We start from the raw sequence: 27,666 nt of genomic DNA, 5'->3' as shown, positions 1-27,666 counted from the left end.
TATGTGAAAAATGAAAATGTGATCGAGCTTCTAAAAGTTGTTCATACTCTGGTATAAATTGGCAGTGATGATACTTTATGCTGTTCACTAAAGGTGCCTTCAGATTACTCTCACGTGACCTGCGCCCATGTCATAATGCGCATGATTCAAAAATCTAACATAGGATTTTGCGCTGAAGCGTTAAATTTGTCTGACGTGATGTTGACGAAGTGCATTCGCAAGACAGTAATTTAACGCTTCCGCGCAAAATCCTATGTTAGATTTCTGATTCGTGCGCACTATAACTTGAGCCCACGTCACGTCAGAGTAATCTGTAGGCAACATTAGTGAACAGAATTTCGCATCATCACTAGGTACCAATTTCTACCAGAGTATGAACAACTTTCAGAAGATCAATCACATTTTCATTTTTCACATACTCCTTCGTATCCTACCTAACAATAATTAATTTTTGTATTTTTCTTTTTTACTTTTCTAGGATGTAAGTCATGATATATGAATCGAAATGAAGTTTACACTTGTACAAATGTGAATTTTCAATTTTTTTGGCCCGCCTAGGTAATTTTTCATTTTATCTGGCCCTCCCATCAAAAAGTTTGCCCATGTCTGGACTAGACTATCAAATGATCAAAATGATCTCGAACTACTTACACCAAATCATTTCTTGATTGGTTCTTCAATTGGAGAAAGTCCCCCATTTCCTAATAATTTGAATGAAAACTCTTTGATACGGGGGTGGAAATTATCTAGACATCTTCTAGATTCCTTTTGGAGTCGTTGGGCAGAAGAAATAAATGGACTAGAGATCAGAAACCAGTTCGAGTGGACGATGTTGTTGTTCTAGTTGATGATAATGCCCCAAGATATAAATGGAAATTGGGAAGAATAACTAATGTTTATCCTGGACCAGATCGAAAAGTAAGAGTTGTGGATGTAAAGACGTCTTCAGGGGAATATTGACGACCTGTCACAAAGGTGTGTCTATTGGAGCTAGAAAAGAACTAGTTCTTCTAGCGGGGGAGAAACATGTCGGATCCTACCAGCTTACTTTTATAATTATTTTATTTTATTCGTCATGACAATGTAGATAGAAAAAATAATGTTAATGTCAGTTGGACAGAAAATAAAAATCGACGAGAAATTTTGGAATTTTGATATTTTGAGACAGTTCAGCACCGAACTGAACAGGGGGTATCCGGAATTAAACCGAGTATGATGTAGAGTAGAGAGCAGTGGAATAGAATATACAATTGTATTTGCAATATCACCACAAGAAACAAGAGGGAGGACAGGGGCAGAGAAAATGAAGAAATAAATTAGACAGAAGCGCTAGAAAAGACATCATTCAAACGCCAGGACCGATATGGCTTTCTCCGGGATGGTAGTGCCTCTGCAAAATTGTGGTTTCTTACTCGGTCGGCAATAAAATCTCAGCCAACCCGACATATCCTACGATAAGGGCGCAGTCGAATCTGTATAACAGATTTTTTTCTCTACCGAAAAAAAATATATAAATTATAGATAGTTAAATTTTTCTATGACTGAAAATGTCAGAGTTTGAGAGCGGAAAGCAAAAATAACGCCCATAACAAACGTTATGGGCTCGTTCATCCTGATGGAACCCCCGTTAAAAAAGCTGATACCGATACGTGAGTGTGAGTACTCAACCTCAGCATCTTAAATATTTAGGTAGGTATTGTTTTGAGTTCAATCATCTGACATTGAATATTTTATAAAATTTTATTACAAAAATATTCAAGTACAAAAAAATCTGATCTATAGGATATCAATCATCAGGTATATACAGCAGGCACAGGCAAATGATGAGAAACAATTAGATTCGAGAATTGTTCGATATTCAACTACCATATCCGTTTCTATACCTGGGTTTTTGACTATATCCATTATAACCATTGTTATATCCACCATCTTGGGATCCAGAGTAGTCATTGTTGATATTATATGCATCGTTATTGATTCCTGCAGGAGCCGGATAAGCATTTTGTTGTTGATTGTAGCCATTTTGATAGTTATAGCCTTGGTTATTATTGTTGTTGTATTGGTCTGGATATCTTGCTTCGCCCTCGTATCTGAAAATTCGATCAATAATGGTAATAGGTGATAATGTAATCATTTCCCACACTATTGACAAAAAGAAGTCACATGAAATTGAACAGTGCCAACTATGAGTTGCAGTGCAGGATAGTAATTCTTCCATGACGTGTGAATATTTTTAGAGTACAAGAATAAGTTGAGGGCTTGAAAGCTCGCCTTTTATCGATTTATTTTTGTCGATTCCACAATTCTTACCTCACATCAGCATGGAATCCACTCTGCCAATCGGCCCAGTATGTAACAATTTGTGTTCTTCCATCAGGCAGAGCCACCCTGTATTCACCTCGTACTTGATTGCCGTCGCTCACTTCTTGACGGTTGTAATCATTTCCAGAGTAGTCGTCTTTAACTTGATACCCGAATTCGTATGCTTTTGGCTGCAATAGAAACAAACATTTCGTAACAATGGAAAAGAAATAAACGAACGAATTTAATGTCTTAGACTCGATTGAACCTTAAAAAGTAGCGCTCCTTGAGTAGGGAAAATATACCACCGGCCACTAAAATCGCAATTCGCAAATTCACAATCCTGTGAACATTTCACTGCAAGTCAATTTAGTACTGTTCATCCACGTAAATTATTGTATGAAGAATAAGGATAAAGTCAGCGCCCACAGTGTCTATGTCAATATGTTTTAATGCAAATTCTTGTTTACAAACAACATATTACAAATCTCATAAGAGTCTAAATTAAAAATACCCATTTATTGCAGTCGACACTTTTATCAGGAAATTGATTTTCTTGTAAGAAATGTTTGATTCAAAGAACCACGTGATTACAACATTAATCGTTTTTACTTGAACCAATCCAACCTTAAAAATGTGTGTTAATCAATGGATTAATTAATAGGAGGTATGTATGCTATGTACATTCTGAAAATGTAATTCTTGGATGAGCTATTTGATTTGTTGAATGTATCCAGAGCTTCGACATACACTGCTAAACCCTTAAAGAGGGCGGTTAGTACTCAAAAAGAACACAATGTTTGTTAGAGCAGGCGATACAAATTTTCAACAGTATATCATTTTATTGCCCTCGAAAGAAATGATCCGTTGTGGTGCCCACTTTGAAGAATATAGTGACAACATTGGAAGCTTTCCTCTACTTAAGGCAAAAACTGTTCAATGATTATCACTTTATATTATATTTTCACTGAGGCTTTCAATCAAGATTGTTGAGAATAAACTTGTTTATGTACATTAGAGCACATGCAGTACCTAAGGCATAATAACCCAAAATTTGAACACTTTATTTCATCATGCACAACTGTGAGGAAGAAACAGAAAGTCGTTTTTCATGTATTGAAAGATTTTTAATTTCAATTTATTTCCTATCAACAATATTATTATTGTTTATTATAATTATTGTCGTACGAAGATATGTGACCCTATTGACATTTTACCTCTGCTCATATATTTATTGTCATAATTATAGCTCATGTGGAAATACATGAGCAATAATTATTTGTTTTCTTTGGTGGAAATATCAATATATGTATATTTTTCATGAAATAAGTTTTTATTTCTCCTCAAAATTCGACCTAATCCATATTATTTCATTATCTATTGGATCCATTGGATGTTCACGATGGACGTCCGAATTCAGTTCAGAGTTGTGACATTTCTGCGTCCTTCGGACGTCCATAGAACGTCAATTTTACCACAAATGGACGTTCCATGGATGTCCGTAATGTCCGAAGAAAACGTCCTATGGATGTCCATAGGACTACTTTGTGCTATTAGGGAAGCACAGCTACCATCTGTCAAAGTTTGTCATAGAGCTTGTAGAACACCCTGTATATTGTGTCATAAAGGCATCATGAAAAAAACATAAAGAAACTATACTGAAGGGCTAACATACTGATCTTGTATACCTTCCTAAAGTTTTCAATTGTGGTTCTGAAAATTCTGTAAATAATATGTAAATAACTGAAATGTGTATGTTAGGATGGTACATACAGGGTGTTTCATTGGTAAATGAACATACAGTAACCTGAGCTAGAGCTAACCTAGGCGAGTCCAAAATAACCATATATGATAGGTCTAATCGATTCCATAACCGAGATACAGGGTGCTTCATGTAGTCACCTAAAATTTCAATTTCTCATAACTTTTGAACCAACTAGTATAGTCGGTTGATATTTGGAATATATGATTCACATACACAAACACAGATTGTCTTAGAACGATTTGTAACCAAAATAAGCAAAGAAAACATTTCTCACTTTGCTTTCCCTGGAGCCTGGAGCATTTCCAAAAAATTCCAGGTCCGTAATTGAAAAATATGGGACATCTTCCAGGCTGGAATTCAACACCCTGTATATCAGAATTTTTTGATTTGATTGAGATTTTTGAAAAGACCAGAAAATTTTCAATGAGATCCAGTAGATTTCATTGTCCGGGACGTCATTTTGCTCAAAGGAAACTCCAGGTAAAGCAAAGTAAGAAATGTTTTCTTTGCTTATTTTAGTTACAAATCGTTCTAAGACAATCTGTTCTGTTTTTGAAGTAAGATTTAAGTGAGCAAGACACTCAGTTCGCACGTTGATCACAAAAGTTATGAGAAATTCAAATTTTAGGTGAATACATGAAGCACCCTGTATCTCGGTTATGGAATTGATTAGACCTATCATATATGGGTTTTTTGGACTCGCCTAGGGTTCTAGCTCAGCAGACGTATGTTCATTTACCAATGAAACACCCTATATATCGAATGTTGGCAGATCACCCAGGACTTTTGTGTCCTATTCAAAGCTCTATTTGTTGTCCATAACTTAAAATTTTTGTACATTTTTTATGAATTTCAAATGAGATTTAGAACATCCGACAGAGCATTTCAATATGATTCTGTTATCTGTGCATTTCAACGATATCAATTGATTACAAACAATGAACAAATGAATCCTGATCACAAAACAAAACCACATTTTTGTTTTGTCGCTTAGGATGTTTGTTTTCTGATCTCAACTAAGTCGATATTGAAATTCAATACAAGTAATAGAATTCGAATTTCGCGCTATTGAAACAGAAAATTGTTTTTTTCTGATCGAACCAATATTGAGCTATATCGCCTTAGTTACCATGTGTCCTAACACACTCATATTTCCCTAGGGAAATATGGAATGTCAGTTCATATTTCCCTAGGGAAATATGAAACGTCAGATCATATTTCTTTCAAAACGTCAAATCATATTTCATTTCTTTATTTAGTAACAAAATGGAAACTGCAATTGTTGAAATTTCCACTGAAAGTTTTTCCACCAGATACAAAGGAAGAAGAAATATCTTGTTCATAATTATTCGTCGACGAGACTACAGTTTTCTTGAGAACATTCCGTGCAGCAGCAGTCTCGGACGATTCTCCCAAAACGGTCTTCAAAGACTGTGTTGCTGCAGATGGCTCTCCCTCCACACCTGCTATCATCTTCGCTACCTTATTTTTGTGCAGCATACTGTCAGCCAGATAGCCTTCTGCAACAGACGAACTTTTCCAACCACCATGTCTCTTGAGTGTTGTCATTGAGGCTCCCGCATCGGCAACCAAAGTCGCGGATGTTCGTCTTCCACAATGGCCTGTATACATTTTCGGATTATCTAATCCCAACCATTCAGCAACCTTAGTCGGAATTTTTCCGAAGGTATTTTTGCCGACAGGCTGAAGAGTACAGTTCTTATCTCTATAAGCTACGAAGAACCTAAGAACGCCTTGCGGACGCAACGCCGAATACTCCCGCACCAAACGAGCAGCACCCAGATCTTCTTCATCAATTATAGTGAATATTCTGTTTATATCATTCTTAGTTTTTGAGACTTTAATTATGATTACCGACCCACGATCTTCGATATCTGAAGATAGCATATTCACCAGCTCTTGTGTTCTGCAGGCGCCAAAGATTTCCATTATTAAAACAACCTTCAAAATTGTGAATGTAAAAATCTTATCAACAGAGGAAATCAAAATGAAACTTTTACCTTATACATCAAAAAAACGTCATTAGGAGCTTCACTCAAGAATGTCTTGAGCTGCTCCCGGGACAACACTGCTGATTTTTTAGGAACGTATCCTTTATTTTTGTTCTTAACAAATGCTTCGACTTCATCGAATAATTTGACATCAGTTTTTTCCTTCAAATGTAGCATTGATCTCAACATCGATAGTTTCGGTCATAACGTGTTTAGTGAATATTTCTGCGACTGGGGATCGAATGAATTAATCATACATCAAGAATAACAAGAATCAGAGCAACATACCAAATCTTGGAAATATGCTAACAAAATATTATCGCTCACACCGTCCACCAAATTTTTTCTTTTCCACTCCTGGAAGCAATCGTACTCTCTACTGTAGGCAGCTTGAGATTTAGCCGGAACCAAAGATTCACGGGCTTTTGCCGATTGAGTTTCGACCATTGACATATTAAACACATGGACACGGCGTAGAGAGAGAGGGGGTGCGGCCGAAATAAGATAGAGCTAGTATGGGCAAAACATTCGTTTGCACTTTGTATTTATCGAAATTTTCAGAATTTTCTCATCAATTTTAGATCAACTTTGAATGTCGTATCCTTTTTCTATTATGAAAGTAATAATGGTGTCCTCGTAGAGTGCAATTAATAGTACGAAATGAGTTGAAAAGACAGATAAAGTGAAATTTCACAGGTATAGTAACTTCGAATGTATTAATCGATTTATTATATCATAGTTGAATTATTCATTTCAAATCAATAAATGTATGTCAATTCTTTTCTCTTTTAGATAAAATAATACTCAAAAAGCACTTGAGATTAGAAGAGAAAATAAATGCCCAAAATGCGAGCTTTTCCATTGGGACAAAATATAAATATGCTTCCTAAAAATTATCCTCAGTTGAAAAATAACTTAGTATGCTGATTGTATAATGTCTATTTTTCAACCTTTTGATCAATATTGATCAATGAAATATTTTTCCAGATATTGAACCAACAAGAAATCAAAATATTGTGTTGGCTAAAAATGTGCTCAATTGTTTTTATTCAAATCAATTTATTCACAAACTTTTCATGAACTTATCTATTGTATTTTCGGAGGAATAGTTGCCGAAAGCAAAAATTGTGCTCTTAAAATCTAATCGGATCATTAAACGCAATCTAAATGATACTAATATTCGGTTAATTTTTTTATTCGATTATAGGTACTTGTTTTTATCTCTAACGCGCGCCAATATACAAATATAGCTCGGAAATTAATACCTAAATGAAAAGAATTAGGTTTATAAACAATTATCGAAATATTTCTAAGCAAACTCCATTTCTAATTTTTCCTATATAAAAAAAAATCGAAATAAATATTATGAGGTTTATAATCAATTATCGAAATATTTCTAAGCAAACTCCATTTCTAATTTTCCCTATTTAAAAAAAAAATCGAAATAAATATTATGCGCTTAGCGCTAAGGCGTTCTAAGGAACGTTTTCTTGTCCATACTTGCTCCATCTCATGTTGGCCGCACTCGTGGCTATTGAAACTCACTGGAAGGGCGCGTCCATGTGTTTTATAGGTCTATGGTTTCGACGTAGTTCGACATTATTTCAATAATTTTATTTCTGACAAGACGTCAAAATGAAACCAGTCAACCATGATTTTCAGAAACATGGCCCATAGCAACGTTAAAAATTTAATTATTACAAAAATATACAATCTAACAATGATTTCCCCATAACAGATTATTTCTGTACAGTACGCTACTGCCTGCAGGACCGCCGGTGCTAATGCCGGGCGCCAGCTAGCCGAGACTTCGCTACCCCACCTAAGGAGCCTGGAAGTACGGGCATCTCCAGACGGGCGTTGGTCACTTCGATGCGAAAATTCAGAACGACAACGTCATTTATTCAGTCATTTATGTTTCATGTATCCGATAAAAATTGTATCATTCTAAAACCCAGAAATACAGTCCACTCACAATTCAGTGTCTTACTTTATTACACGAACATTGGACCTTCGACCGGATTCAACGAAGAAGAATCCAGAATACAGGAGAATTGGTTTAGCAAGCGGCATCAAGCGAGCAAAACAACTCAACGTGAGAGTTCGAGAAAGGAGTATCCAGAATACAGGAGAATTGGTTCATCAAGCGGCGTCAAGCAAGCAGAGCAATCCTAAGAACAGAGACAAACTACGAAAGCTACTACGAGATCTGCTACGAGATAGATAGTGCGCAGTAAGTTTCCATTCATTCATTCCCTTTCAATACGATATTTCGTAGTTCGTACAATTATTGTTTGGAAATTCGAAGCACATTATTCATTTGCCTGTTATTGTTTGAGAATAATTCCACATAGTCTTCTGATCATTGCATGAAATATTGAGATATTAAGTAGATACCTATTTCATAAAATATGTCACACTTGGAAGCTTTAAAAATTATGATTAAAAAACGCGGAGTGCTCAAGGCAAAGCTGACCTTATTCGAAAAACACGTAAAATCTGTGGAAAGCAGCATTTCATCATCGGGAGTAGATCGATCGGTGATCATTGAATTAGAGCAAAGAGTTCAAGATTTGGAAGATTTAATACCAAATTTTGAAGATATTCAATCCGAAATAGATTACAGTATCGAAGAGAACGAAGATGAGCAGTTACTAGAACGCGAAGAATTTTATAATAGATATTATACGAGTACGGCAAAGGCGAAGAAGTTAATAGAAAAATTCAAACCGGCAGATAGCGATAATAGCAGCATCGTCATTCAAGCAAACTCGAGTCAGAACAGTCAGAATAATGGTGGAATTAAACTTCCAGACATTAAACTTCCCAAGTTTGACGGATCCTTTCAAACATGGTTGGACTTTAGAGACATATTTGAATCACTTATCCACGATAACTCAGCGCTTAACGAAATTCAGAAATTCCATTATTTGAGGGCATCACTTGTGGGTTCGGCAACACAGGTGATCCGAGCCCTGGAATTTAGTGCCAGCAATTACAAGATAGCATGGAAAACGTTATGTGAGCGATTCAATAATAATAATTTGTTGGTGCAAAATCACATTAGTGCAATTTTCAATTTAGAGAAAATAACGACCGAGTCCGCAGAAAAAATTCGAAATTTGTCAGACAATCTATTCAAACATTTGTCAACTTTGAAGCATTTAGGTGAGCCTACCGACCATTGGGACACTTTGATCATTTATATTTGCTCCAGTAGATTAGATTCGAATTCATCGCGAGAGTGGGAAAGATTAAAGGCAAAACAAAGTAGTTCTTGCAGCCTAGAACATTTTAAAAATTTTCTGAAAGAACGAGCGGATCTGTTAGAAAATATGGAGATGAATTTTGAAAAGAGTCGTAACGAAGCGCGTTCCGCTAACCGTTTTCGGGAAAATAAAGATTCTAATCGTGAAACCAAAAATAGTTACACAAGAAATTTACACTCTAATATTCAGAATAAAAATGAAAACAAAAAACCCAGTTGTTTCTACTGTAAATCTGATCACAGCCTGTTCTATTGCGGTGATTTTCTCAAGTTGTCTGTTCCGGCGCGTAATTCGAAGGTTAAAGAAATGAAATTGTGCATAAATTGCCTTCGTCAAAATCACATTTCCAGTGACTGCAAGTGGTCAGGCTGCAGAATTTGCGGAGAAAAACATAATAGTATTTTGCACAAGGAGACTGAAAATAGCAATCTTGCATTGTCTCAACAGCGTTCGGAAGAGCAAACGCAGGAAAGCTCAGTTCAGATGTCTAATTGCAATCTCGTAAACATCCAAACAGGAATTTTACCTACAGCTAAGGTGCAAATACGTGATGTCTTAGGTAATTACGTCACAGCGCGTGCGTTATTAGACTGTGGCTCACAATCGAGTTTTATAACTTCCGAATTTCATGACAAATTAAAGATACCAAAGTCAAAGGTCAATCTCAGTATCTCGGGGATTGCCGAAAAAACAAGCCACTCAAGCTTTAGATGCAATTTGAAAATAAGGGCACTGTCAGATCATTTTAGCTTCGATTTGAATTGCTTCATATTGGATAAAATAACAAATCAAATACCGGGATTCAGAATGGATCATTTATCTCTGAGCATTCCAAATAATATAACATTGGCTGATCCTGAATTTTATAAAACACAGAAAATAGACTTATTAATCGGTTCCGATGCGTTTTGGAATCTCTTGTGTCCAGAGAAAATCCATTTAATGAAACACGGTCCGTTATTACAGAAAACCAAGGTTGGTTGGGTTGTAGCGGGTCCATTCGATACCTACAGTAACAATACAATTTGCAATCTAAGCTCTCATAGAGTCGTTCAGGATCCACTAGCCCGATTTTGGGAAGTTGAAGAAATATCCACCAAAAAACCTCTTTCTTCAGAAGAAGAATTATGCGAACAATATTTTACTGATAGTTTGAAAATTTCTCCGGGCGGTAGATATATTGTCTCCTATCCGTTTAAGTCTCCCACCAGCCAATTGGGTGACTCGCGAGAAATTGCGATAAAACGTTTCGCGAGCTTAGAAAGAAAGTTAATGGCAAACCAAACTCTCAGAAATCTGTATACAAGTTTCCTGCGCGAATATGAAGAACTAGGTCACATGACAGAAGTGACAGATAATGCCAGTACACAGAGCGATCAGGAATACGTAATGCCCCATCACGGTGTACTTCGCGATACGAGCTTAACGACCCGGTTGAGAGTAGTTTTCAACGCGTCTTCTCCGTCATCCTCAGGCGTTTCTTTTAATGATTTACAAATGAACGGCCCTGTAGTACAGTCAGACATATTATCCATAATTTTGAGATTTCGAATGCGAGCGATAGCCCTCTCCGGAGACATAAAAATGATGTATCGGCAAATATTGGTAGATCCCACACAACGAAAATTACAAAGAATCGTATGGCGATCAAATCCAAACGAGCCAATCAAAGTTTTCGAATTAAACACCGTCACTTACGGCACGAAAGCTGGATCATTCTTAGCAACCCGATGCTTACACCAAGTCGCTCATGAGAATGAAGACGAGTACCCAAAAATTGCGCGAATAATTAGGGAAGACATGTACGTAGATGATTTATTAACTGGCGTAGACACACTAGAAGAAGCAGTATTCGTTTGCTTTACCACGCGAGCAATTCATTTAGAGTTAATTTTATCATTAAGTACCGATGACTTTTTGCAAGCCTTTCACAGATTTGTAAGCCGTCGTGGAATGCCCGCAGAGGTGTTTTCTGACAATGGCACAACCTTTGTCAAAGCTAATAAAGACCTTAAGTCGTTGTTTAACTTTTTCAAAGAACAAAACCTAGAAATTTCAAAGGCAGTAACTGATATGGGCATTGCATGGCATTTCATACCTGTAAACTCTCCCCATTTCGGAGGAATTTGGGAAGCGGGAGTAAAGAGTCTTAAGAATCACTTAAAACGAGTTTTAAGATCATATACATTTTTCTTCTTTGATTTCCAAACATTACTTGTGCGAATCGAAGCGGTATTGAATTCCCGACCCATTTGTCCTCTTACTTCCTGTCCTAATGACCTTCCCCCTTTAACCCCCGCGCACTTTCTACTTGGAAGAGCAGGAACCGCCGTGCCCGAGGGTACCGTCATGCATCTGCCAGAAAATCGCTTATCCCAATTTCAACTGGTCCAAAAGGTTTACGAGCAGTTTTGGAGCCGTTGGCAACGAGAATACGTAAGCGAGCTACAGACCCGCCAAAAATGGACAAGAAACACTGGTAGTTTGAACATTGGACAACTGGTATTAATCAAGGAGGACAACTTGCCCCCCATGAGATGGCGAATGGGACGTATTTTGGAACTTTTCTCTGGCAAGGATGGTATTGCTAGAGTAGCAAGAATCAAGACAACCGATGGAATCGTATCCAGATCATTGGTAAAACTTTGTCCACTTCCGGTTGAAAGCTCACCCGAGGACCTTTCAAGGAGGGGGGCATGTACAGTACGCCACTGCCTGCAGGACCGCCGGTGCTAATGCCGGGCGCCAGCTAGCCGAGACTTCGCTACCCCACCTAAGGAGCCTGGAAGTACGGGCATCTCCAGACGGGCGTTGGTCACTTCGATGCGAAAATTCAGAACGACAACGTCATTTATTCAGTCATTTATGTTTCATGTATCCGATAAAAATTGTATCATTCTAAAACCCAGAAATACAGTCCACACACAATTCAGTGTCTTACTTTATTACACGAACAATTTCAATCAGAAAAAAACTATTGATTACACCACGGGAAATATGAATATATTTCCCTAGTTGTAATAATAGCTATATTAAACAGTTTTTCTGTATTTATAGTTCATTTTCAACGCTCATTGTCAAATGAGACAAACAGCCCAAAATATAGTCCGTTTTTTAGTAGGTACTTGATATAGAAGTGCCTATCCCATATTTTTACTATATTACAATATTAATTTATAATCTCTGGATGTTCCGTATGCACCGATGAAGTGAGTTGATGGCCAGTTATAAATATCCGCAATTTTTCCAATTTTCCGAATATAGCGATCGAATTGTATTGAAACTCAGTAGATAATAATAATAACAATATGGTGGAAGGATTCTCGGAAGACATCAGAATGAAGTTTGAACTAGCAGAATGTCGACTGCTAAACATAATGAAAGAAAAAATAGAATTTGGTAAGTTTAAACTCAAGGAAGGTGCGGAAAAAGAAGCATTAAAGGAAGGAGACACATACAAGTATCTAGGCATAAAACAGCCAAGAAAAATCAATCCGAGCCAGATAAAGAAAGAATTAACGGAGGATTTCACCCGAAGATTGAGAAGGATAATGAGAACTGGCCTTGACAGCAAGAATCTGATAAAAGCGATTAATACCTACGCTTGCTCGGCGCTGAGCTACTCATTTGGTATCATCTCTTGGACTACCACGGATTTAGCAGACTTACAGAAAAAAAAAGGACGATGGTGACTAAACACAATAAACATCACCTCAAAAGCTCAATAGAACGGACAGAGGTGCCAGGACATCTTGGGGATAGAAATTGTTGATTTGTAACCGTATGTCCCAGGAAATTGAAGGACTTCGAAAATATTTCCTGAGCAAGGCTGCTTCGTCAGAACTCCATCGAGTAGTTTGTGTTGCTGATAGTTCTACACTGTTAAAGCAACAGGACCAATTGGAAACCATCGAACATTCTGCAGAAAGTAAAATGCAGAAACTGATTGGCAAACCTTTGCATGGAAGGCACCAGAAAGAGGTCAACCATGGTTACGTCGACATATCTGCGTCGAACTACTGGTTGACTTCCGGAAGGTTGTTTCCTGAGACAGAGGGCGTCATGTTCGTCATCCATCCATTCTTGCGAGAAATGTACGCAAGTTCATGGGGACTGCAGAGGAACACCGTCTACTCCGACAGGTATTGCGGGTAGAACAGGAATCCAACCGACGGCAGGGAGCCGAGGAGCGACCCGGTCCCGACCACCACCACGAGCCCGAAAAACTGGAAAGGGCTCCAACTGAGCTGAGATATGAGAGCTGAGATATCTGGGATGAGTAAATGTTCCTCTGGAGAGGAGTGTGAAAGCCGCAAGGCTAAAGTCATAACGTCCTAGAGTACCGATATAAAGATGATGTGATGAATTTTGTGAAGATCGAATCAATAAAAAATAAATCTCACATTAATTTGCATTTTGGAATCTAATCGGCAGATGGCACAAACTTAAACTCAACTCTCACCGGATCAGCACCTGTGTCTGTGTCTGTGACAGATCTGGTTACGAATTTGAACGTCAGTCCTTTCCCAATTTGTTATCCACTTCTGCATTCGAGTACATGAATTCTGCATTTCATTATGTAGCTAATCAGATATCTACATTGAAGTTGTTGAGTATAATCGTTCTTCTCCTCTTTTGTAATGAACGGTTTCACCGATCATTTACTAACTTTGCGTCCGTAGAAGTCTTGCGGAGAAATGCACATTATGAATATAATCGTATCCGTTCAATCAGCCGAATTGCGCAAAGTGTTTCACGGTCTGAAAATTGTCATGAGCTCCAATTATCCTCGCTTGCGTGGTCCTTCTACTCATGTTGCAGGTATTCTCTTTGAAAACGATTTCGGCGTCTCTTTAATAGAACTATATTTATCGATTTTTCTACGTTACGAATCGATAAATTATTGCAATGTTCGGGCTATTTTCATACAGTTTATTCACCAATTGGAAAATAAATTTTCTGCGGGCACTTCTGAATTGATTATTAATATTCTCAAGATCAACAAATATTTGATGGGAATCCCTCAAAAATTTTACAGTGTCCACAATGATGAGTCGATAAGAAGTTGAAAAACTATAGGCAGTGGTTTTCTTAAATTTTCTATACACTCTATACAGGGTTTATAATAGGGTACTGTGAATTTCTTATTTCAATTCATGTTTTACCTAGAACAAATGTATTGCAGCCTTGAAAAAAGAACTGTTACGAAACGTCAGCGAAATCATATTCGTTTTGTTTTTATCCAAATTCCTGTGACAATTCTTAATTCACTATAAGATACCGTTTTTCATTAACCTCTGCATTTTACAGCATCTCTAGTTAACACTCTGTACAGGGTGGGCAAAATTAGATGGGATAGAATGGCAGCTCCGTAAACGTAAGAGCTAGGGAAAAATGTATGGCACGACCTCGATTTTCAAAGATGGATAATGGACAAAACCCTTCATCTTCTTCAAGTTATGAATGGAAACTCAATTCTTGGCTATTTGAATTGTTGCCTCTATTTCGTCAAGTATCAGTGGATATATCGAATAATCAATATTATATTCTACAGTCTTCTTCCTTGTAGAATTCAGTGGCATAGTTAGTAGATTTTCTGCAGTCCGCTACTTTATTTCTTTTGAATATAAACACAATGTTTTTTACATATTTCAGTCGCATATTTTTTTTTGTAAATAACCATAATATATACAGGGTTAACGAAAGCGTAGATCCATGATCAAAACAGAAATTCATCAAAACCTTCTTTTTTTTCAATGGCAACCCATGTTTTTTTTTCTGTTCATTATTTTAAACAACTAAAACCGAACAAAAATTGTTCAAATAATGAACATAAAAAAATATGGGTTGCAATTTAAAAAAATGAATATTTTGATGAATTTCTGTTTTGATAATGGATCTACGAAACTCAATTCTTGACTCTTTGAATTGTTGCCTCTATTTCGTCAAGTGTCAGTGGATATATCGATCGAATAATCAATATGATATTCTACAGTCTCGTTTCTTGGAGAATTCAGTGACGTAGTTAGTAGATTTTCTGCAGTCCGCAGAAAAAAACTTTTATTTTTTCGAATATAAACACTATGCTTTTTACATTTTTCAGTCTGATTCTCCTCTGATTCAGAATATATATTATACGTCGTGTCTCCAATTGTTTTTTCAATAAAGAATACTTAATAACTAGTTCGGTCAAGTTGGCTGGTTATTTTTGTTGATAATAGGATAATGCGTACCTATAGAACTTTCAGCTTCTATGTCGTGTAAGGTATTGAGGGACTTTGAAGATAACTGTCATTTCGCATATTCGAAAAGATGAAAAATTTTCCAATATGAAATGCATTATTTTCAGGGAATTTTGTAGACCATACCCTGAACTCAAATGAATATGTTCAAAACCATTTCATCTAATACAGTGCCACGGCTTTTTCAAACACCTTCTGAAATAAAGAAGGCTGTACTAGTACTAGTCTAGGTAAATATGAAGAAGTCATATCGAAATTCCCGTAATTTCCCAATTTTCCTAGCATCTCTTCAAATATACAGAAGAGCAGTGATCTTCAAAGTCCCTAACATAGAAGCATAAAGCTGTATACGCATCATCCTATTATTTGAAAATAATCTGACAACTTGACCCAACAGTTTTTCGATTTCATTTTACTGGAAGGACAATAATTTGAAATACAAGGTATATTATATACAATGTGATTGAATGGAGAATGGGTGAAAGCTAAGGGCAGATAAAGGACACGAAGCTGACTCAGAATAACGTATATAAGGGTCTATCTCTATAATAAAGGTACAGTGTTTCATAGATTTTGTCAATTTTCCATAACTTTCGATCTTTCCTATATATTTTGATGATATCTAGTGCTTTTATTACCCGCAACAACTGGTTGTTTCAGAATTTTTTTCAGGTTTGGCCTAGGAAAAATGGATAAATAGGTTTCAATTCGAAAAAAGCACCCTGTACAACAATATTCCTTAAATTTCATTCGATATTTAAATTTTACCAATATAATTGAATTTTTTGCGATATCACCACTGAAAACGATAACATCGAAGATTGATTTATTAGTTACCTATCTGAATTGAGAATAAACGATAAAATGATTCCTTTTTTTTTTTTTTTTTTTTTTTTTTATTAAAAGAAGGTGTCTCGACTGCTATGGTCATTGACACAAAGGGACATTAAAATCAACAATGAGGTAAATTAAATACAATGAGCAATGGATAGACTATCAAGAAAATGATTCCTGAAAAACATAACATCTTTGTGAAAAACCTTGATGCTATAAAAAGCCTTTAAAAAAAGAGGAAGAAAAGATTCACAAAAATTGCTCACGATAGTTACGAACTGTTAAAAGATATATACAAGTCGAAGACTCACCCTTTATAATTCATACATTTACTTATAACAATTCAGTTTTACATACATTTGCCCCAATCGAATCATTAGTTCGATGAGGTTTTCCTTAAAACTTCGAGAAATAATCGAGCTCATAAAGAAAAAAATTAATACCATATTTCATATCATGAGATCAATGTTTCGTAGTACTAACCTGAAGAAGGTAATAAATTATACCGAAACGTTGCCTTAGGAAGGATTTCCAATTTTGTATTCACAGAAAATTCTATTCTGAATTGTGAATTAGTATAACATAATATTGAGTTTTTTACATTTGAGTAAATATGGTCACTAGAAATTATTTTCATTTTTTAAATTTCCGGTTAATAATGCCTACTGGCCCTACTTAGTCAATTGTAAAAAAGATTCACTTTTCTATCGAATGATGTTTAGTTTTTTGAACTATTTAATTCAATTCTCCAAATTATTTATAGTTCTACTCGCTTCAATTAGTTTTTGTGAAGAATTCAAATTTTCAGGTGAATTTGCCTTGTGGATAACCTTAAACAAGCTGGTTTCAACATTGCTTCCTATAAGATCATAGCTATTGGAATGCTACAAAACCAAATCAAAATATAAAAAGATCGGTGAAGATGTTTTTTTCCTTATGAAATGTTTTCACACATTCTGCAACTGATTTCATGTTTGAGAATTAAGAATTCCGCCTAACCGGAAAATTACCTCTATTGTTATGATTCAAGAGAAGTAATACAAACCTTGCCGTTCTCGTGATGGTTATCATAATCGTTGGCATCATAATTGGGAGTCCCATAACTATTCAGTGGCGCGTTCGCTTGAGCAGTCTGATCATTAGCAATCCCACAAAATCCATTGCAAATAAAAGTGAAGAATATGATCTGTAAAAAAATTAGGAAAGTTTCAGAAAAGAGTTCTGAAAAATAACTTTTCAGCTTGAGAATGGCATTTATTATAACCGAAACCTCATTCTGAGATGAAGAAGAATTTTATTTTTTCTTTATATCCGATATGAACACTGAGGACGACATTAATTATGGAAAGTAAAAAATTGTCATTGAACGGAATACTGTTATTTTGAGCCGAAAGAACTTTTTGAAGGTGACTGGAGTTGGTTTACCCTCTAATTACAGCTCCGTCACCTCGACTTTTGAGATTACATTAATTTTGGAGTACTCATTCATTACTGCACTAGTGATGTGATTTGAATAATCTCCATTTTCAGGAGAAATCGTAGTAAATAGTAACATTAAGCTCATTTTTCATACCCGATTCTGAAAACTTCACTTGGTCTCAAGAAAAATTTGTCTTCTGTGCTCTGCAAGCTCTATGACAAACTTTGACAGAAGATAGCTGTGCTTCTTTTGAACATTTTTTTTCCTATGAAAGTAGGTCCGATTCCTTTTCGTTTAGGAGATACAAGCATTTGAAATTTTTTTTTCATGTTTTGATTAAGTAGGCGGACAGAAAATATCGGTTTTTAATTGTTCATTTGACACTTGTTTCACTAAGGACGGTATCAACAATAACCATAATGAACATGTATGCACCTCAGAATCCATATATTATAGCATTAGACAAAGACAATTTCAGCAACGTTTCAGTGTAAATGTTTGGGGTGGGATTTTTAAAAATGATTTGATGTCAGTACATGTTTTAAATGATCGTTGGAATGCAGACTTGTTTGAAAATTTTCTGGAGCACAACCTTTTTGACTTCATTGATGACTTAGAGCTCAACATTGTTTGAAATATGGGGTATCAGCACGATGGTGCACTACCAAATAGAGGGAGACAAGTAGTCAGATGGATAGGTCAAGGAGGACCAATATATGGCCACTTCGTCCGCCTGATCTAAATCCCTTAGATTTTCATTTATGGGGACATAAGAAGCAGCTTGTTTATCATATTGAAATCCAATCTCATCAACAATTACTTGATAAAATTCAAGATGCAGCAAACCAAATACGAAACGACCCAAATCTGATCCGCCGAGTAACGGCATCTTTAGTTCCTCAATGTGAAGCTTGCATTCAAGATGAAGGTGAAGATTTTGAACAAATTTTATAGTCTCAAAATTACCATTTATTATTATGATTTGAACATAAAATATGATTCTTTAAATGCTTGTATCTTCTAAACAAAAACGAATCGGATATATGTTCATAGGAAAAAAAAAAGTTCAGAATAAGCACAGCTACCATCTGTCAAAGTTTGTCATACAGCTTGTAGAACACCCTGTATAGAACACTCAAGAAGTTTTCGCTTAAATACCTACTATAAAAATTATCGGAAAAACTCGAAGCAATACCTATATTAAGCTCTAGGCCTCTGCAGACGTACCTATTGACGACAATTCAGACCGAGTGAGAAAAAAGTACCTACCGCAAAAATTCATATCTTCGGTATTTACTATTTTGTGGAAGAATGCTCGAATAGGTTAATTTTCATAATAAATTACGCAGCTTGTCATATATGTCATTTAAGAGTTTGTCATGCATCCTCTACGAAAGATGGAGGGTAGTTGAATTTTTTTGAAAGGAACTCTGATTTTGGTTTGAAGTTCTCTGCAGTTTTTCGGACCATTCTACAGTTTGTCAGAAAGACACTACAAATTTTTTGAACATAACCTTTGAAAAATGTCATTAACTCAATTTTTTCAAATGGCATATGCCCTTTACTTTTTTGTCCATTGTATACCCAAATGGTGGCTTGCGGAACCCTAGGGTTTCGCGAAAGGGCGTTCCGCCTCAGTCCGCGTGTTAAATGCAGAGCCGACTCTAGCCAAACTGGCGCCTTAGCCAAAGCCCCAAATTGGCGCCCTAACATAATATATTATTAGGTATTGTATGAATGATGGTTACAATGGAGAAATATTCAACAACAGTAATTGACATAGATTAAAACAAGTAAAAAAATTTTGATTTTTTCAGCTTTCTTTTTCAACTTTTGTGGAAATTTTTTGCATTAAACTTTATAAGCTTTCCAGCTGCAAATTTGAAAAAAATTGTTCACAAATTCCTTCTTTCAATGATTCTGCCATGGGAAAGGAACACCAACCTGCTGAACAGATTTTGTGACATTCAAAGAAAAAAGTTCACAAATATTTACCAGATTTTGTATCTCTGGGCGCATCATATTTTGATAATTCGGTTTCTGCAATTTTTCCAGCACTTTTATAAATTTGGAATGAGCCTTTCGTCTACAAATGTTTTCGACTCTCAAATTTCAACCACACACGAAAAACCTTATTATCATGAAAGTACTGTATTTGTTTAGTGGTGCTCCATTCTCCACATTGAATCTCCTTATACAGGAGGTGTTCCATATTCGATGTCCAGTGGGGGGATCTCGAAAACTAGAATAGCTAGAGCAAAACCGATGACACTTTCCGGGCTCTTTTTCAGAGAAACGAAGAATGGTGAAAACCATAGCCTCCTACGATTCTTCGTTTTTAAATTATTAGCAAAAAATACTATTTTGACGATTTCGAGAGGATCTCATAACTTTTTTTTCTTTGCAGTTGCAGATCTAAAACTTGAACCTTCTACAGACACTTTTTTACGTAGAATCCACTGAGGAGCTCCACAAATGTTTTCAATTCGAATCATTAGGCGAACTTTAGTTTTTCAAATGCAAACTTTTATTGAATTTGTTATTGTTAAATGGGAAAAAAATCTTTCCTCAGTAGATTCTACGTATAAAAATGCCTAAGAAGGTTCAAGTTCCATATCTGTAACTTCAGAGACAAAAAGTTATGAAACTTTTCAAAATCGCCAAAATCTCAATTTTTGCTAATAACTTAAGAACGGAGGATCGTTAGAGACTAAGGTTTTCACCATTCCTTGTTTATCTGAAAAATAGCTAGGAAAAGTGTCATCGGTTTTGCTCTAGCTCTTCTAGTTTCCGTCAAAAAGGCACACATATAAATTATATCAATTGGGCTAATTCGAAATAAGAATTTCATGTAGATTCAGAATATGATAAAAAATTGGGTATTCTCAGTTGAAAAAGCAGGTTGGTATCAGGCTCCACCACTCTTGGTCCACCCAATTACATCGAAAATAATTTTAGCTTAAGCTTATGCGCCTATTAGAGTCCATTCCACCAAAGTTTGAATCATTATCCAAAATTTAAGAGTTTTCGAGCACTTCTTACTCACCCTGTATATATTTAAGACAATGACAAAAGTTTTTCGTAAAGTAGTAAATGATGAAAGATAAAGAACGTATCAATTATATGCACATATATATGTTCATATTTATTTTTGTACCTAATTGTGATTTTATTTTAGGCAATTCATCAATTACATTCCCATGTTTTCGTTAATACCTACTTCTGAAACATCAGTAGCCCCTGAAGTGTACCTATGTTGTTGAGCTCAAAATACTTGAAAAAATGAATATTAGAATTCCATTTTATTTCTCTGATAGAAAAAGGTTGATAAAAATCCCACAATGACCAAATAATCCTCAGCAACGAAAAGTCTATTCATTTCATACAAAAAGTTGAGGTTACTATTCAAAAAACTTAACTACACTCCAAACCTCGTAGACTTGTAGAGTGTGAGCAAATTTTACATTAAAAGTTGCGTAATTTGGAATAAAAATTAACCAGTTTCAGCATTTTCCTTCAAAATCGTATATACCGAACCTATAAATTTTGTGCTTCACTTTTGACTCACTCTGTATATTGATCTGCTTATTGATTTTGAAACTTGTCGGTATATTTCAATTTTTGCCATATATGTATATCACCGAATATTTGAGAATTCAAATTAACACGGCTTATTACACAGAATAACTCCAGAATATTCCAGAAAAAAACACATTATCAGACCACCCTCTTGGTACACTAAATCGAATTGATAGACACTCAAAGAAGTAACAGTTCCATCAGTTCACAATTTCCCTCAGTTGAATGATGATTCTTCACCTTCGTAATAATTTTGCGATCCATCGCTTGAAATAAATTCGGCACTAGCACTAGCAAAAAACACCCAACACTTGTGGGATTAACAACAATACTGAAATGAAAAAATCAACTCCCTGTTATATATCGTTGAGTTCTTTTGCAATCCATTGTGTTTATCTATATGAACTAATACTTTTACTCTTGTATACTCCCACGAGACCATTTCAGTTAAATTCTGATGCGAATAAAGAAGACAAGGTACACTTCCTTATTCTTAAGCGATGACATGAAGCAGATCACCATTTGGAATCACTGTAATTAATAGTGCAATTAGTTTCTCCCGATGTATTTCCAAATGGTATCAATTTTTATGCTCTCTTGTATTGTAATACCAATGAAATTCTCACATTTTCGGCGTTTCACAACTATGCGGCTGAATATCAACGGAATTTAAAAAAGCAATCTTGAATATCTTTCGTTCCGGAGAAATTTTGGACACAATGAGGTGTTGTCATATTTTAAAGAAATATTGGTCAATATTGGATGTTGAATCGTACATATTGACTGTCAATATGTTAGCTATAATCCTGTGGCAAGCTCTCACTAGGTCTAGATTATTCATACAGGGTGTTTAATTGAAATCCAGCCCTGATATTTCGGCGAGTTTAATAGATTACGTTAATTAATAATCGTAAAAGAAATTTTTTTGCGGTAGTCAAACTTTTGATTTTTTCTTTAAGTACAAAGATCTGTTTTCGCAACATCTCGATCTCAAAAATAATAAGACAGTTTTCTTGTGAACACTGTCATTCACTTTGCCCAGAAACAATCTATAAACTACTCAGAGGCAAACAAAGTACAGATGCTTGAAATAAAAAAAAAATCTGCCTAAAGATACACAGAAAATAGATACTCTAAAACTTCTCAAGAAGAAAATTTTTAATTTACTATTGAACCTTATAGTAGGGAAGAATTTTCTGGGCGAACGATGCTTTTTATTGACACTATTTCATTCCAGTGAATTGTTTTGAAATGAAAATCTTTATTTATTTATAGAAGCAATGGTTAATGAGTAACCCACTGACACAGTCTTAAGAATTTTCAATAAATGTGATTAATTTTTTTATGCAAGCAAGTAGACTTGTCCTATAAATTGTGAATGTCTTGATAAATCAATAAATATATAATATCATTTTTATTATATAAAAGCATTAAAAATAAACAGGCATAATCACGAGCGAGTTGTCCTGTCAATTGTTAATTTCTGTAGAATTTTTGTTCAAAGGTGAAGCTCCCCTATGCTTCGAAATTCCTTTTAACTATTTTGACCAACTACTGATATAGCGTCTTCAACCTTTGGCCAAAGAAAAAACCAACATTAATTCTTCTCAAGCAACTGCATATAATGTGTCAATAATTTAATTTTCGTCCATAGTCAAAATAATAGTTATTCTCCGAACAAGTGCGGAAAGTGATACGTTCAGACAAGCAGTAATCTTCACGAATTCAATCAACATTATTGAATGTTAATTTTGGTTTTCATTCGATAGAATACATTAGTTTTCTGAAGCGTAATTCAAGGATGGATTCCAAACAATTATTTATTGTTAAGTCATTTAATAAGCAAGAATAATCTATAAATTGATGGATAAGAAATAGGCAAAATGAAACAAGAACTAAGCGATTCTCGTTGTCACTACCAAGAAAAAAAAAATAGTCCTCGGCAACCTGGATGGTACCATGCAATATTATTTGGCGAATTGAATAAATGAATCTTAGTGTTCACACTGTTCACGCAGATATATAGAAAATCTATTTCAAATTTTGTATAAATTGGTGATTCACTTCTGCAGATAGAGTGGTTTTAATTTCCATTCAAATTTAAAAAACACTCCTAGGTACTAAATATGTACCTACCAATCACATGTCTTCTAACGATGTACAAATTGATCACATCGTGCATTTCGAACCGAATTCACAACCATTGCGACAGGAATAACATCATCGCCATGCAACAGAAAGGATGCACCAAAGACAGCCGAGGGTGCAAAGAACAACTAATAATAGAGTCAGTTATCTGCAATCAAGCGTTCTCCAAGCGAGGGAATCTGTACGCTGCGTACATAGACTACAAAAAAGCATTCGATTCTATACCTCACGAATGGCTCTTGACGATCTTGAAGATTTACAAGGTGAATCCCAATATTGTTAAGTTCCTGAAAAAAGCCATGTCAACCTGGCGTACTAGTCTTCAAATGAAAGCACCATTACAACAGGACCTATTCCAATAAGACGCGGAATTTTCCAAGGAGACTCGCTGAGCACTCTGTTGTTCTGCATGGCCCTGAATCCCTTGTCTCATAGATTGAATTCTACGAACTACGGATTTTCCATCAAGAGCGGCAGTAGAACTATGATGAAACTGAATCATCTCCTTTACATGGACGATATGCTTAAAATAGTGGAAGGATTCTCGGAAGACATCAAAATGAAGTTTGGACTAAAAAAATGGCGACTGCTGAACATAACGAGAGGGAAAATAGAAGATGGTGCGTTCAAACTCAAGGAAGGTGCAGAAATTGAAGCATTAAAGGAAGGAGACACATACAAGTATCTATGCATAAAACAGGCAAGAAAAATCAATCAGACCCAGATGAAGAAAGAATTAACGGAGGAGTTCACCCGAAGATTGAGAAGGATAATGAGAACTGGTCTTAACAGCAAGAATCTGATAAAAGCGATTAACACCTACGCTTGCTCGGAGATGGGCTATTCATTTGGTATCATCTCTTGGACGACCACCGATTTTAGCAGCTTTACAGAGAAAAATAAGGACGATGCTGACTTAATAAAATAAATATCACCCCAAAAGCTCAATAGAACGGACGGAGCTGCCACATCTTGGAGGTAGAGGAATTGTTGATTTGTCCAACCGTATGTCCCAGGAAATTGAAGGACTTCGAAAATATTTCCTGAACAAGGCTGCTTCGTCAGAACTCCATCGAGTAGTTTGTGTTGCTGATAGTTCTACACCATTAAAGCTACAACAGGATCACTTTGAAACCGTCGAACACTCTGCAGAAAGTAAAATGCAGAAACTGATTGGCAAACCTTTGCATGGAAGGCACCAGAACGAGGTCAACCATGATTACGTCGACATATCTGCGTCGAACTACTGGTTGACTTCCGGAAGGTTGTTTCCTGAGACAGAGGGCTTCATGCTCGCCATCCAGGATCAGGCGATTCCAACAAGAAATTACATGAAATATATCGCCAAGGATTCCTCAATGGCGGACGATAGCTGTCGTTATGGCTGTGCGACACATGAAACCATCCAGCACATAACCGGGAGATGTCAGAAGTTCGCGGGCACGGAGCACAAAAATAGACATGATGATGTTGCCAAGATTCTTCACCAAGAATTGGCACTAAAACACCAACTTCTAAGTTCGAAAAAGGTTCCTTATTACAATTACCATCCGGATGCTGTGTTGGAAAATGAACATCACAAGCTCTACTGTGATCGCACGGTTCGCATAGACCGGAAAATAACCCACAATAGACCAGACCTCATATTGCTCAATAAGGATGAGGACAAAGCACTATTCATCGACGTGGCAATCCCAAATATTAACAATCTTCTAGATAGGCACACTGAAAAATTTCAAAATACAGAGATCTCGAGGAACAAACCAGAAGACAGTGGAAGCTGAAATATATCAAGACCATCCCTATTGTCATTTCATCTACAAGCCTGATACCGAAGAAACTACTAGAGAACTTGAGGAAACTTCAGTTCAACGAAAATATCTATAGAGTCATGCAGAAGGCGGTACTGCTCGGAACGGCGAGAACTGTACGCAAGTACATGGGGAATGCAGAAGAACACCGTCTGCTCCGAAAGGAAGTTTGGGTATAGCAGGAATCCAACCTACAGCAGGGAGCCGAGGAGCGACCCGGACCCGACCACCACCACGAGCCCGAAAACCTGGAAAGGGCTTCAACAGAGCTTAATCCTTTTGATATCTGAGATATCTGGGATAAGTGAATTTTCCTCTGGAGTGGAGTGTGAAAACCGCAAGGCTAAAGTCATAAATGTTCTTCAATGGATAAAAATCCAAAATGCCATTGACCGAGCTCCTTCAGCCTGGTTATGAAAGAGAAAATATTGATTATTCTACAAATAATAGTTTGGTAAACAATTCTATAACAATATTTCACACAAAAAAAAAACAAAAAAATATTACTAATCTAGTAGGCATACTTCAGGTATCCGTTCTAGGAACGCTGCTCTTTATACTTTGCATTAACGAGTTACCGGATTACATTATAGCATCTAATGTTATTCTTTTCGCTGACGATACTTCAGTTGCAATCAAAGCAATTAGTTTTTTAGAATTTAAAACACTCTGTGAAAATGTAATTCAAGGTTTTATTGATCGGTATCAAAAAAGTTCACTTGTTGTAAACTTGAAGAAAACCGAAATAATCAAATTTCAAGTTCGTTAACAACTTACCGAAACTTTTGCTGTTCAACACCAAAAAGGCTATTTGCAGTCAGCCGAATGTGTAAAGTTCGTTTTTATTTGTAATGGCAATATAGTGTGAATCATGTATGCAAAAAAATCAACACTTCATATTATGCAATATTGCGTCACAGAGTGCACTTCCATCTGATGCTTTGCTATTGATCTATTATAGTATAGAATACAGCTATTTGAGCTATAATGTTGTTCCATGGGGTAACTCAACAACGAGCATTCGTGCATTCAGAGCCCAGAAGAGAACAATCCGACTCATTTTCAATTTCAACCACAGGATTCATGCAGATCAGTTTTCAGAGAGCATAAGATTTTGCCCCTCCCTGTACATCCATCTTGGAGTGTCTCCTATATTATATACGTTCAAATTTGAACGCTATGAATAAACATACAGATTTTCACTAGTACGAAACAACCCATAAAAATATATTGTGCATACCGACTACCGAGGCATAGTACTGCGATATAAGAATTGTCCCCATCTTTCGCGGCCATGAAACTATACAACAAATTGCCAAAAAAATTCAAAAATCTCAATGATAAGCCGTTCAAAAATGAAGTGAAATCATAACTATTAAAAGAGTGCTTTTATAGCGTAAATTAATATTTTTTATATACAATTCAGAATTTATATTTTATTGTTCATACTTTTTTTTTTTTGATTGTTCATACTTTTTTCTTCTCTTGCATGTATTGTACGTGTCCTATACATTTTTCCAATGTCTGAAAGGAAAAAAAAAATTAGCTCAAAACGATAATCTGTGAAGAAATAGAAGGAGAACTCAGAGCATACGATATGATACGTTGTGAAGACATTAAAATATTTATACGAATGCATATTTAATTTCTTTTCATAATAGAGTCCAAACAAATTTCGAAGAATATCAAGCACTGACAGAAATGAAATTGAGCAGAAATGAAAACAGGGCAGGCAATAAACACAATTTCGGTGGTGATCCTCTTTGAAGTCAGCATGATATAGGTACGCCAATTAGGTAAATTCAAGCCTAAACGGCTCAAGCGACGTATCTCTTGATGGAATATTTTTCCTCAGAGTCCGTTAATTTTCAATCTTCTTTTGTTCAAAATTAATCAAGCTATCAAAAACTAGATTTTTCAATAGCATAATATGAATAAAGAAAAAAATTTTTTTCAAACAAATTTCAGGGGTGACTTTTTCCACCTCTTGCAACTATAGGGGAACAACACAAAAATTTTTTCTTGATTGTTTGCTCGCTCCTACAGAATGTTCGTCTAATTTTATTTCTGTTTCCTGGTTACTAACAAAAAATCAAAAATTGTTTGTCGGATGATATCTTTAAGCAGCTATATCATCTAAGTAAGCGCTGTAAAACGAATCGAACAGCTACAGTATTTGTGACGGTGACATCTACTCATTTACACCCTGCAAAAAATATCATGAATATGATTAATAGCGTTAGACCTCTGAATACCAGGTCTGTAACACCAAGAAATCAGCTGAT

At 35.9% G+C, this 27,666-nt stretch overlaps 2 protein-coding genes across 3 annotated transcripts; one reads left to right on the top strand and one right to left on the bottom strand.

The window, feature by feature from the left end:
* Positions 1-1,799: 1,799 nt before the first annotated feature.
* LOC123322600 (pro-resilin-like) lies at positions 1,800-21,819 on the bottom strand. The gene is made up of 4 exons (XM_044910549.1): positions 21,663-21,819; positions 17,469-17,609; positions 2,311-2,492; positions 1,800-2,090 (listed from the first exon to the last, which is right to left on the bottom strand). The coding sequence occupies exons 1-4, from the start codon at positions 21,684-21,686 to the stop codon at positions 1,859-1,861; spliced, it is 579 nt and encodes a 192-aa protein (XP_044766484.1). The 5' UTR covers positions 21,687-21,819; the 3' UTR covers positions 1,800-1,858.
* LOC123322598 lies at positions 7,830-12,240 on the top strand. 2 transcript variants are annotated; one of them, XM_044910548.1, is made up of 2 exons: positions 7,830-8,711; positions 11,100-12,240. In XM_044910548.1, the coding sequence occupies exons 1-2, from the start codon at positions 8,490-8,492 to the stop codon at positions 12,081-12,083; spliced, it is 1,206 nt and encodes a 401-aa protein (XP_044766483.1). In that variant the 5' UTR covers positions 7,830-8,489; the 3' UTR covers positions 12,084-12,240. The 2 variants fall into 2 exon arrangements, with proteins under 2 accessions (XP_044766483.1, XP_044766482.1); XM_044910547.1 differs by having other exon boundaries at positions 7,830-8,716; positions 11,105-12,240.
* Positions 21,820-27,666: the final 5,847 nt, after the last annotated feature.

This window comes from Coccinella septempunctata, chromosome 1, assembly GCF_907165205.1.
Source record: "Coccinella septempunctata chromosome 1, icCocSept1.1, whole genome shotgun sequence".
NCBI classification, from domain to species: Eukaryota; Metazoa; Arthropoda; class Insecta; order Coleoptera; family Coccinellidae; genus Coccinella; species Coccinella septempunctata.
The sequence above is the reverse complement of the archived record's forward strand: the minus strand, read 5'-3'. Positions and strand labels throughout refer to the sequence as shown.

Coding starts and splice junctions, on each gene's coding strand:
- LOC123322598 (XM_044910548.1), top strand. CDS start 8,490: ATGTCACACTTGGAAGCTTTAAAAATTATGATTAAAAAACGCGGAGTG. Junction 8,712..11,099: donor AAATAGATTACAGTATCGAA/GAGAACGAAGAT, acceptor CAAGTCGCTCAT/GAGAATGAAGACGAGTACCC.
- LOC123322600 (XM_044910549.1), bottom strand. CDS start 21,686: ATGGATCGCAAAATTATTACGAAG. Junction 17,610..21,662: donor ATCGCAAAATTATTACGAAG/GTGAAGAATCAT, acceptor ATTTTTTTACAG/ATCATATTCTTCACTTTTAT. Junction 2,091..2,310: donor GGATTCCATGCTGATGTGAG/GTAAGAATTGTG, acceptor TCGAATTTTCAG/ATACGAGGGCGAAGCAAGAT.